This window comes from Lissotriton helveticus, chromosome 5_1 (genome assembly GCF_964261635.1).
Source record: "Lissotriton helveticus chromosome 5_1, aLisHel1.1, whole genome shotgun sequence".
Taxonomy (NCBI): Eukaryota; Metazoa; Chordata; class Amphibia; order Caudata; family Salamandridae; genus Lissotriton; species Lissotriton helveticus.
Genome location: NC_136065.1, coordinates 397,027,420 through 397,040,287, shown reverse-complemented (window position 1 = coordinate 397,040,287; position 12,868 = coordinate 397,027,420). Strand labels below are relative to the sequence as shown.

General features: G+C 42.9%; 1 protein-coding gene across 1 annotated transcript in view; it reads right to left on the bottom strand.

The window, feature by feature from the left end:
• PLEKHG5 (pleckstrin homology and RhoGEF domain containing G5) overlaps nt 1–12,868 on the bottom strand; it is a 565,287-nt gene that overhangs the window by 216,647 nt on the left and 335,772 nt on the right. Inside the window, exon 5 of the mRNA XM_078642616.1 lies at nt 4,020–4,111. Coding sequence (XP_078498742.1) covers nt 4,020–4,111 — 92 coding nt within the window. The remainder of the gene's footprint in view (nt 1–4,019; nt 4,112–12,868) is intronic.

The window sequence follows — 12,868 nt, the reverse complement described above, 5'->3', positions numbered from 1 at the left end:
TAAATATATTTAGTTGGGAGTGTTTCATCCCCAAAACTCATTAGCGGAGAGCCATTTCAGAATGCTAAGCTTTGATACCATTGGTACTTTGGCACCATTGGTCGGGGTGCCTATTCAGGGTGGTCACTGCAGGACACGGAGCTTATGTGCATTACATTTTATGGCAACATTTGCTAATTGGGCCTGCAGTATCACAGTACTATTCTGAGGTTGACGGCACTTTGAGGGTGAGGGTAACCAGTCATGTCATTCCAGCCATCAAATGAAGGACCGCATTGTGACATTCTCATACATTTTTCCTAGTTGATAAGGAGGGACTGAATTACAGACACACTTGTGCTTCGCTGCCAGCAATTTGCTGAAATGACCACGGTCAGGGTTAGACGTATAGATTAAGTTGTCAAGTTCATGTTTCTCGATCCACATACTGTACTTGACGTATTAACATCGCCCCCTGTACCCTCCCTCATCCTCCTCTGCATCTTTCCTACCATTATTTCAACCAGTAGTGGCTGCTACAGGATTCGGGTGGTGGGGCAGGGAGGATGGCAACGAAGATAACATAAAAAAAAAAACACTGCTCCAAATGCCGGCCACCGCCTATCCTCCATTCTCCGTCCTCTTCATCTTCCTGCAGTCCCGGCAAGCAGGAAACACCCACCAAGGCTCCCCTAAGCCAATCACAACACTGCAATGCAGCCTTGTGATTGGTCTGAGCGCGCTCAGACGAGGGTTGCAGGCTTTGATTGTTCCTCACCAGACCACGTAATGCAACCTGGTAGGGAAGATGCAAAGTGTGCAAGACTGTTTGGCCGGTCTGAGAAGGCTGGTTAAGCAGTCATGCCAAAAGATCAAATGATGGGCAGAATGCAGAACAATGTCATACATTCACCCCAGTACAGAGATCTGGGCCTAAATCCATTGTTTTTTTGCTCCCCATCCCATTCCATTCCAGTTTGAACCCAGCCATATGCAAATCAGTCTTGCCCCTGCACCCAATGGGAACAGTCCACCCCGAACTGCCAGCCCAGGTCCTCCTTGGACTGGAAACAAGCATCCTAGGACCTGTTTTGGTGTATCACCCCTCATCAGCCAGGATGGCTTGACTCCGGTGGCATGGAGAGCACGGGACCCACGTCTGGACATACCCTTTCAACTCAGGGTGACAAATGCAAAAAGAACAACTGATAGGCTGGACTGTTCCCATGAGGCACAGGGTCATGACTGATTTCCATATGGCCAGGTCTAAACTGGGGTGGCATTGTGAGCACAAAAATGATGGATTTAACCCAAATCTCTTGACTGGGGCTGAATGTTTTGATTTGTTCTGCATTCCGTCCATCAATTGTGTGTCTTTTGCTTTCTTGCCCTAAGTGCGCCGGGTATGCCCAGACGTGGGTCCCGGACTCACTGTGCCACTGGATTCAAGCTATCCAGGCTGATGAGGGATGATACCCCGAAACCAGTCCTAGGATGCTTGTTTCCGGTCCAGGGAGGCCCTGGCTTGGCAGTTTGGGTTGGACTGTTCCCATGAGGCACATTTTCAAGACTGACTTGCATATGGCCAGGTCTAAACTTGGGTGGCATTTTGAGCAAAAGAAGGATGGATTTAACCCAGATCTCTTGACTGGGGCTGAATGTTTTGATTTGTTCTGCATTCCGTCCATCAATTGTGTGTCTTTTGCAAGCAGTCATGCCCACTTAAGGAGTGCAAAGCACTCCTCTCCCTATGACCCGAGCCCCGCCCGACCTGCCCCGAGAGCCACTGACTGCAAAAGAAAACTAAAATGATAACGATAGTTATTATAATTTTAGTTTCCCTTTTGTTCAGTGGGGCAACGCTCCTCCGCCATTGCGGAGGTGCCGCCACTGATTCCGCCATCATTTGTTTTGCGGTAGGAGGAGAAGTTTAATCTAGACTACCAAAGTAAATTGGCGTTAATACATGTATTAGTCGATTTAGTGTGTACACAACCAATGCTTAAACATTTTATTTGCCCGAATGGCCATTGAAAGTGCCCCAGAAAGTCCCCAGAGTGATTAGTTGTTGTTCTTGCACCGGCTGCCTTGACACCACTGGCGCCACATCGTCCAGTTGACTTTGCATTTTCAGTAAAGATCCATGCAATTCAATGAAGCTCTCTCCTGCTTTCCCCTTCCAAGAAACACATCATACTGTCACCATCCCTGCAAGGAAATTCCGTTCGGAAAGGTCGGCTCCATGGCAGGGCGGATAATATGCGCACTCCAAAGTTTAAAGACAGTCGCTGGGTGCATGCAGACTACAGTCAGATGTAGTACATTAACCACAACCTCTGTAGCCGCCGCTGCTTTCTAGTCCAGGGGAGATTTTCAATGTATCCTGCTTTATCATCATACATTTTAGGACACAGGTTAGGAATGTAATGTTACATGGCATTTCAATAAAAAACTATGTGTACCTTTATGAAAGAGTGAGGTGGTGTCCACAAAAACAAACAAATGCAATAGTATATTAGGACACATACAACATTTTATTTCATTGCATTGATAAAAGCAATGAACTGAAGAAAAAGCAGAGAAAAGGTGAAAAAGGCTAGATAGATTGGGTGCTAGGTAATGGGAGAAACAGACAAGGTAAAAATAATAGAAAGCTAAAATGGACAGCGAATAGGTTTCTAAGAAGAGGTACATCAGGATTAGTAAATTGTACGTTTAAAATAGCACTGGCAAAGCCAATAGGTCTGGCAAGGCAAGCTTGCAATTTCGATTTTTACTATTTCTGCAAATATGAGCATTATACCCAAATGTTTTTAGCAAACACAAAAAAATAAAAGAGTGGCCCAGCAGACCCAACACAATTGGCCTGGCACTGAAGTTCACTCTCTTTCAGGCAGTAGAACACATGTGATCAGGCATATTGCTATCACTCACAGTCAGTGAATGAAGTGGGCTGACCAACTGCAACACACACTGTATGCTCTAATGGGCGGAAACGAAACACCTGAACAGCCCAAAGGATGAGGATGCAGTGGGCTGATTGAAAGCCCTTGCATGTATTTTCATTATGATTTTTGGGCAATCATGAGGCTGGCTATACAGCTATAACTGTCTCTAGGCAGGCAGAATAAATGAGAATTCGGGGAGGTAATAGATAGAAGAAATATGGATGAGGTAAAACGAGGATAAAACGGGCAGCAAAGGTAAAGAATGGTAGCAACATATATACCAAAACTGGGAATAGAGGAGGGGGAGAAAAGGAGTGTATCAAAGACAGAAAGATCAAAGACAGAAAGATAGTAAACAAGTTAAGGAGAAAATGTGGATAGAAGACAAGTAGATGAGAAGAGGAAAAGTAGTGATCTGGAAGAGAGGAAATTGGACGTCTAAAAGACCACAGATGTAATAGTAAACTTTGAGAAATAAGAAATGATGGAAAAAAGGTAATCAACTGAGAAGAAAATAAAGGTAGGTGGAAGGAACCAAGCACGTTGGTAGGATGGAAAAGGATCACAGAAAGAAAATGAGAACTAGTGAACAAGTGAATTGATCTTAAATACAATGTAAAATGAGAAAGCAGCTGGAGAGAAAAGTAGAATTCGCAATGGGTGAAAGAAGATATAAAGAGAAGAAGTAGATTTCATAAACATTTGCTCACTTTTGCTGGCGGCTACTAGAAACTTTATATCACAAATATTTTCCAAGTTTGCACCTAACTTTAGGTTTGGTCAAAACACTTGATGGAAGTGGCCAAGGTAGCACTCAACATTAGGTGGGCATAGAAAATGCTGTTTTTTACCATTCACCCATCACTCTGGCAAACTACCTGGAGTGGAACAGGGATGCACACCTCCTGCTTCCCTTCCTTGAGAATGTAAGCTGTGCCATATCTTTTTTGCTGCAGTCTAGCTGAAAACTTTATTTCATGAATGGATTCGAGGAGAAGGCACATCGCAAAGAATTCTCAGAAAAATCACCAAACGTTCAATGCCAGACATTTGGTAATCAGAAACAACCAGAAATATATCTTAAATAATTACCCGAGCGATTTCTTCTTCATGGCTGGGACGATCTCAGTTTCAATATCCACAGTCAAATCAAACTTCAGGGTGAAACATTCTTTACTTGGGTCCTGTGTAGAGGCAAACACACAGAGAGATGATATTACAATTTTTTAAACACTTTTTAGGGAAAACCTGTTCCCGAGAACATCACTAAATGCATTATCCCACCCTACATTTTTCTACCATGTGACATATGCGGAGCACATGAACTGAAACAAAATTACCAAGGAGATTCACGATTACATAAACAGCTCCATACCAATGCAGAAGTGCGGCGTATTGCTTATATTGGAAGCCATGACCCCGAACACTGTATCTGGAACCCAGTAATTCACTCTTCTGATGTAAGAGCAGTAAAATATTTTCTTCGAAGTCTGTCTTAAAACAGAAACTGCTCCCCCAGGTCTTCAGAGTCCCAATAGAAGGCAGTGGAATGGCTGATAATCTGACATCTCATCTGCCCTCACCTGCCTCTATCAGATCTTCCAGACCTGATAGAGGTGCATGAATCCAGGTGGTTCTCCTACCTCACCAACTGGAATCTTCTGCTGTGTCTGCCATGGATCTATGCAGACCCGTAGCTGACAGTGCAGTGTAGCAGTCAGCATGGGTGCAGCTCTCCACTCTGACACGGAGTACAGAGTATGGCTTGAGATGGAGAGTGGGGACAAGCCCTAATGGCAGGGTGAGATTTGCTATTCTATCTGGGATGGCAGGAGACCTGATATTTTTTCTATCGAGTATCAACTCCGCCATGCCCAGGTCCACAGAATAATTTTAATAAAAGTGCGAAAAAGACCATAATTTATATTCCAAAGTCTGAATTTAAGAAAGTTTGTGAAATATATATTATGGCAGCTTCCAGTTGAGTGCTAGGTTTTGGTTTGCACAATGCAAACCCACATACATACAGAGAGGGCCACTTTAGCTAGAGCAGTGGAACATGCACAGTAATTAATAGAATGATAATTATCATCATTTTAAGAAGAAGAATATGTGTACAGTAAAGGAGGGCTCCTTCAGCGAAAGCCAAAGATTTGGATAACTTTACCATTGCACTGTTCAAATATGAGGGTCTTAGATAAAAATACCAACAATGTCTACCTTCTTTTCGAATATAAAGGAAAAGGAAAGGAAAGTGGTGATGCACAACAAATGCAGCACAATCAAGAATGTATTTGCTCATACACATGGATGAAAGCCTTAGAGGAGATGGGGAACTTGCAATTAACTTCCTTTTCTTGTAGTCGCCTGGCTGTCTCTCTTTGCCCAGTTACCGTTTCTCTCTCTTTTTGGTCCATCAATCTCTCTTTAATCCTTACACTACCAGCATTCTCACTGTCCCTCTTTTTAGCTTACTCTGTTTTAAGAATCTCGGTGCTACCCACTTCTGTGTTCTCACTGTATGTTTCCTCTTTTTTTATATAGTCCTAATTTAGCTCCCGTTTTCTTTCCTATCTTTACATCTTGGCCAATTTACCTTTTTTCTTTTTATATTTCTCCCTCCCATCTAACTCTTTGACCGTCTTCTATTTACATTACCTCTCTCAAACGTCCCTTCCCTCATTTCTTCCACGTTCATTTCCTCAATGCTTGTTCGTTTTTTCCACCTGTCTATTTGCCACTTTCTGTTTCTTCAACTATCCATCTTACTTCCTCTCTCTCGCACAGTCTTATTAACCTTTATCTTGGGGACTCCAATCTGAATTTCTAATTTAAAAACAAAAATCTTACAGAGGAGGTCTAAAGCATGGCACATTTTTTTCAAACCCTGTTAGATAGGCCAGGCCCTTCTTGGAAGTGGGTATTTAAACAAAATGCCGTGTGAGGGTGGGCAGGATCCAGCTGGGGATTGCAGAATTCCTCCAGACCCCTCTAGACATAAAGGTGTATAGATGTATGACAGCATGCCCTATTGAGGGAGTGGGAAGAAATATGAGCAAGCTAGCAGCTCCACATCATCCAACTGCACAAACAGCTAGACCATGACACCTCAGTGAGCACAGCTGCAGTGGCTTCCATCGGGTGAGTGGGGGATTGGGCCAGCATGTGACCACTGACACTAGAACAAAAACTCTCGCCAGCTTCTGCCAACCCTGGCAGAGTATCTAAGTGTAGAAGGGATGGATGCTTCAGAAATCTACCTGTCCTCTGAAAAAATCCACTGCTCCCTTTCAGTGCCATGCAGTGAGGTAACAACCTGTAGAAGAGGTCTCATTATTTCATCGCTTTCATCACAGACTCCATGCTTATGCCAGGGCACAAACTATATCAGAGTTAGGATTCTACGAAGTCTCAAATTTTGCAACCTTTCCAAAAGTCTATATGCAGAGATTGGAAGTAGGTAAAAAGCAATAGTTTCTGGATTGAATGATTGATATGGCCTGCTAGTCCTACCCTCAAACAAACACGTTTAAGGGTGTATATACCAACTCCTCTTCACTCTCTACCCACATTGGAAAAGGGGGGAAATGCACTCCTGGTAAAGGTTGGAACTCAACAATGAAAGGAGTAAAACATGTTTTCGTAGATGGAGCTAAAGAGGTGTAAGGCAAGGGAATGTGCAGTTGACTTACCATATTTTCACATGAGCAAATATCAACATGTATACTTGCTCATGTAACATGAAAATCACAAAAGTTTACTAGGAGTACCATTTCCTGGCCTACTTTTTAAAACTTGTGTGTGCAAATTCCTGAAAGTTGTGAATCTCAACTAATGCAAGGACATGTACCTGTGGGGACACTTTTATGACTTGACGTATTCTCTTGTTTATGGAACTGGGCCCCTGATTTATTTTTATGTTGTCCATGATGGTTTTACAGTGAATACTCATCATGTTTTTCGTTTTAATATTGGCATCCATCCAACACATTTTGTATCTGGCGCTGGGGTGGACAAGTGGCAGATCACTGAAGAGTAACTAATTCTTGAAAAGCCAGGTTTTGAGATGTTTCCTGAAAATTGGCAGGTCGGCAGTGGCTCTCAACATAGCAGGCAAACTGTTCCATGCTTGTGCACTCAAAAACCCGAAGAATCTGCCCCCCATATGAGCTGAGCGTATTTTAGGGATACAAGCAAGATCGACAGTATGGGATCTTAAGGTCCTAGTTGGAATGTAGCGGTTAACACGCTTTTTAAGGTACTTGGGGCCTGTGCCGTGGAATGCTTTAAAAAATATCACTGTGGCTTTGAACTTGATTCTTTCATTCATTCGCAGCCAATGCAGGGCTATTTAAGAATGGGAGTCATACGAGATCTCGGCTTCTGTCTAAGCATCGCCCTAGCCGCTGCGTTTTGCACGACTTGCAGGCGCTGGATAATGTAGTCAGGCAGGTCCAGGTACAAGCTATTAGCGTAGTTCAATTTTGTCTTCACCAAGGCTTGGACCACGATCTTCCTACTGTCCAATGACAGCAATGGAAGGATTTTTTTTTTACCATAAGAGTATACCAAAACAGGAACCAATCAGTGTTTGAACCTGAGGACCCATGGAGAGGGCGTTGTCGATGACAATGCCCAGGTTTTTAACCCTCTCTTGGGCTAACTGAGGGGGGAGACGACTCCACTGGCCACCATGTACTCCAGTCACACACTGCCGGTTGGCCGAAAAAGACAATCTCTGATTTGTCCGTATTGCATTTCAACTGATTTATTTGAGCCAGATGAACACCTTTGTGAGGCAAGATCTAATGCTGTCTCCAACAAAGTCGGTTCCTTTTTCACACATAAAAATCAGTTGTGTGTCATCAGCGTAGGAGATAATCTTAACTCCATCTTCCACTACCAAAGGTGGAAGAGATGACATATATATATATATTAAGGAGGGTGGAGCTAATAGAGCCCTGTTGATGAAAAGCAGCGAGACTCTCAAGACTTTCGATGCTGCTTGGTGCAAACCACCTCTAATTCACCTTTAGAATAGCGATCAAAATAACGAGGCAGGCGCTGGAAGGCGAAGAACAAGTTTATTGCTCTAGAGGAGAGCACATCGCATCAGATACTGGGGCTATCGTCAGGAGGTGCTCTAACTGTATCTCTGCGGTCTGGCCTTTTATATGTTTCTGTCGTCATTTTATTGCATGGTCAAACCTTCCTGTCGTTACTTTATTACATAGTGAAACATCCTTGGAATCCCCGCCTTAAGCTAGTTCCCACACAAGTCCAGTAGCAAATGTTCCCTCACCCGGACTTTACAGATGATCGATATCACGCAGCTGGACATTCCGACTGGACCTAAAACACGTGGGATCGAGATCAAAGGGGTCGAGTCACTGATTAAATTCCGGCCCCTTTGTTGGTGAAGCAAGTTCTGTCGTATGTGGGTAATAAACTATGTCCACAGGGGTCGGTTAGTGCCTGAGACCAGATTGAGTGGCCAGGTGCAGGGAAGGAGGTTATCAAAGGGGCCTGATTGCGCGCAGAGGATGAAAGGACTAGTGGGTTTGGTGTGGGAAGTGGCTCTAGGGCATTGTCATGCTGACATGGTTTTACGACCTCGATATGTGTGCTTCGGTTCAGTCAGGGCGCGGGGGGATGAGGGCGGCCGGGGTGATGCACAGGTGACCAGTAACGTGGAAAATGGCTGCAGAGACTAAAATGGTTGGCGCTTACGCGCTCATAGGGGCCTTCGTATACAAGATGGCACCGACAATGTTCATATTTATCGTCTTACTTTTCACACTGTGGCACTCCTACATTTGTATTTGGCATGCGAGATAAAAAAAGGAGGTGTCCAGATGTCCTGCATTCTATCTTTCAGAAAAGAAGTCATCCAGGCCAATGCGGCCCCACCCATGCCCACGTTCCGCAACCTGTCAAGAAGTCTCTAATGTGGGACCGTATTGAATACCGCCGACAGGTCGAGCAGTATCAGAACTGCCCTACCTCCCTGATCTATTTTATCCTTAATGTGTTCTGTCACTTCCAACAGGACAGACTGTGCTATACTTTGTCTGATTGGGAACTATGCAACAGGTTTCTATCTTCGATGTAATCTGAAAGTACTCTGTTTACGTGTTTCTCTAAAACCTTCGAGAGGGCTGGGAGGAGAGAGATAGGCCTGTAATTGGCCAAATCGTTCTGATCTGTGGCCGGATTCTTTAAAAGTGGTAGGATTTTTGCCTGCTTCCAGATCTGTGGCATTATGCCGGTGAAGAAGGATGAGTTAAGCACTTTATCGGTGGAATGGTATTTAAAGTTGCACAATACCGTAGCAAAATGTTATCAAGTTGCAAATTATATTTACATTTTATGTTGAAAGCAAGCAATCACCTAGCTTGCTTTCATGCTTCTGCATTTATTTACATGTATTCAGGAGGCAATCTGGAAGCATTATAAGTAGCCTCAAGTTGTTACATGTTGCGAATATATATACATGTATGTATTTTTGGAACCATTGTCAGTAATGCAAGCCTAGCTCACATTTCCTTAGAGTGTTCACACTATTAATATAGAATTTGGCATTAATTAATCATATATACAAGTTTAAACAACTTCTATGTATGGAGACATCTTGCCTTAGTGGGAATCCTTTTTCACCAATCTATATTGTGGTTCCGTAAATTAACAGCCAAAATGTTTGTGCTGCAGTGTGTTAGGCCTACTCGTCCAGTGGAAGAAATAAACATGAAAACTTGTCATCCTTGACCCGAAACCACTGATCCTGGGTGTAAGGAGATAGAAATTACACACTCCTGCTAGGAAAATAAGGGGGAGGGTAGGTGCATCAGGGCGAGCTACTTGGGACTTGGGGAATGGGCTGTGTCTGTATGTCGGAGACAGGACAATCTTTTATTATCTTGAATAGAGAATGGGGGCACTCTGTGCTGCGTGCAGGTACCTGTCCTTACTCGCAGAGGGGAATTCTACACTGGCCTGCAAGGTCCTGCCCCTGCAGGGCATTGAAACAAAGCATTTACTGTCTAGAAGGAGTTTGCCTACAGATGGGCCATTAAAAGAAAAAATTTAAAAAGAAAACCCTATCCACTGCAGGGAATAGAAAAAACATAAAATAAAATGGCACATGCCTTGGATAAACTCTGCCTGTTGCACTTATGTAACTTAAACCACAACTCACCTAAAGATGGGTGATTCCGTCTTTGGGCAAATAAGTTCACCAAGTCACCAAAGCCTACTTACAAACCTTTTCTTTGTACCTCTTGTTTATTATTGACACTTATCCTCCTTCCCCTGCTCTCCCCATTTCTATGTCTTACTATACTGTTGGCTGTTTCACGGCCTACCTGCTTCTTTATTTCTCTTCACATTTTCCATTTTCCTTGGGTACATTCAAGACTATCTCCTGTCTCTCTACCTGCATATTTCATTGGCTTGTTTTCCCCATTCTCGGTCGCAAATCTCTTCTTGCTGTTGTTACTCTCTCCATCCAGTGGTATTTCTATACCACTTTTTATCCCTTTCTTATTGAAGCTCCATTTGAGCCTCTACCCCATTTGCAATGTCCGCAGTATTTGTCTCTCCACCTCAGATCTATCTTTTTTCCTCTATCGGGCCACTTATCTACATGCGCTCCCCTTCTTCATAGCCTCACTCCTTGCCACCATCTCTACCTTCTCTGTTCTCTTCTATCTTTATAGTTAGCCTCCCTGTCACTTTCTTAGCTCCTTAATGTTTTGCTTCCGTTCTCTTGCTTTATCTCATCTATATCTTGTTTCCCTCTACGCCTATACCCTTCTCCCTACCTCCATTTACAGTATGTGCTTTTTGCCTTTGTTCACTTTTCCATCCCTTTAATTTTCTTCATATTACCTCATCTCTTTAGCCACTCTCAATGTTCTACCCTTCTCTCTCTCTCTCTCTCTCTCTCTCTCTCTCTCTCTCCCTTACATCCTTTCCTTCCGCTCAATTTCTCCACTGGTTCTCTTGCTCCAGTTTTATTTTTCAACTCTTATCAGACATTTTTTCTCTATCTTTGCCAGGGTCTTCATACCCCCTTCACTTCACCTAGCCCACAGTTTGCCACATAGGCAAAAATTGGGCAATGCTGCAAGCCCCACACAGAAAGGTCCGCATCCGCATATAATTTCTGTCCATGCGGTTTTGGGGACGAGAGCGATGTGCTTGGTAGAGACCGAATTGGAAGATATGGAAAGACGTGGGAAGGTTGTTACTTACAATATACAAAACAATACAAGTCATTTCTAATAAAATTGAATATTGACAAGAAATAGCACAAATATTATAGATATAGCAAAACTTTGTGGTCTGTGATGATATCAATCGATTACAAAGAATGCTTTAATCAAAACAACATAATACTATCCACCATGGCAACATAATGCAGTCTGTCAATGAAACATAATATGACACATGGACACAAGAAAGTATCATCAACTAGCACTCAATAGAACATTGGAATGTTGAGAGCTCTACTTAAGACAATAAAATAGCTCCGGGCTTATAATGGCTGTTATAAGCCCGGAGTCCCCACATTCCAATGTTTGTCTTGATGTTTATCACTTTTTAATTTGTAACATTCTAACCTTAGTGGATGGGATGTTCTAATAGCCTTATAACCCTTCTGCCTCGGGTTATACTGGTTGTTAAAGGCTCGTTATAGGATACCGATAACTCGGGTGCAGTGCCTTTGACAACTGGTATAGCTCTCAGCAGTGGGCTACAAGGCTATATTATATTGTGCACCAGGGCTAAGCAATACTTACAATCAACAGAACCTCAGATTTTCCATCCAAATAACATCATATTGAACATTGACAGAGAATATTTCTTAAAATATGCCCTTACAAGTGTTCAGCACCAGCCAATAATAATGGCTGTCAATGCCACATAGGACTGTTCATCATATAAACACAGCAGGATACATTAGTGCCATAGAATGCCTTGCATCATTGGGACATGATATTGTCCATCAATGGCACAGACACTCTCCGTCAATAGAACATATTTTCAACCAATGCCACACGATAGATCAGTGGACACTTTACTGTGCAAGAGTGAAACTCAAAGTACGGCCCGGGGGCACATGCGGCCCCCTCCTGACCCATATATGTGGCCCCCTGGTCAACAGCATCACTGGACTGCTGTTTATTCAACCCAGCACTAACGTTAAAAAGACGTTAAACGGACCAGCATTTATTTACAGGTTAACTGATGTTAAAGAATTGAAGTAACTAAAGTGTCATGCACCACTTAATTTTAGATACCTTAATTTTAAATACACCTTGTAAAAATGTGGTAAAGTCTATTCAAAATTTAAAAAATGTGTATTTCAGTAACATGCAGACCAGTTTCACCTTAATACATCCATTTATATTGGGGTAGTTAAAAATATCGTTTTTTTAAAGTGATAGTTTTAAAACATGAATTTAGAAACATTTCTGCTTCCCTCCCTCTGACAACCATGCCGATTGGGAACTAAGAGGCAAGTCAGTTGCTATGTGCACCCTTTGGGTGGCCTTTGTTTCTATTATACATAAATAACATTACACTTTATTAATTCAAACACAGGAGAAGGTTTTTTACAGTGCACATCCTGATGACATGGGTAAACATCGTTTACCGCGAATGCGAAACTACGCATGTCATTACAACGCGGTCATTACAATGCAGTCGTTACAACAACCGGGTTGTTACAACGCATGCCATTACAACGCAAGTCAGAACAACGACTTGATGTAGGGGGCAGAAGGTGTTGGAGTTTAAATCCAACACCTTCCCTACTGTTGCACAGACTGAAGTTGTAATAATAGTAAGGGATGAGTAAAGATTGACAGTGTGCCCATGCCACCCTTCAGTCCTGGCAGTCTGGGTGAAGAAGTAGAATGCTACCAGAGAAGATGCCA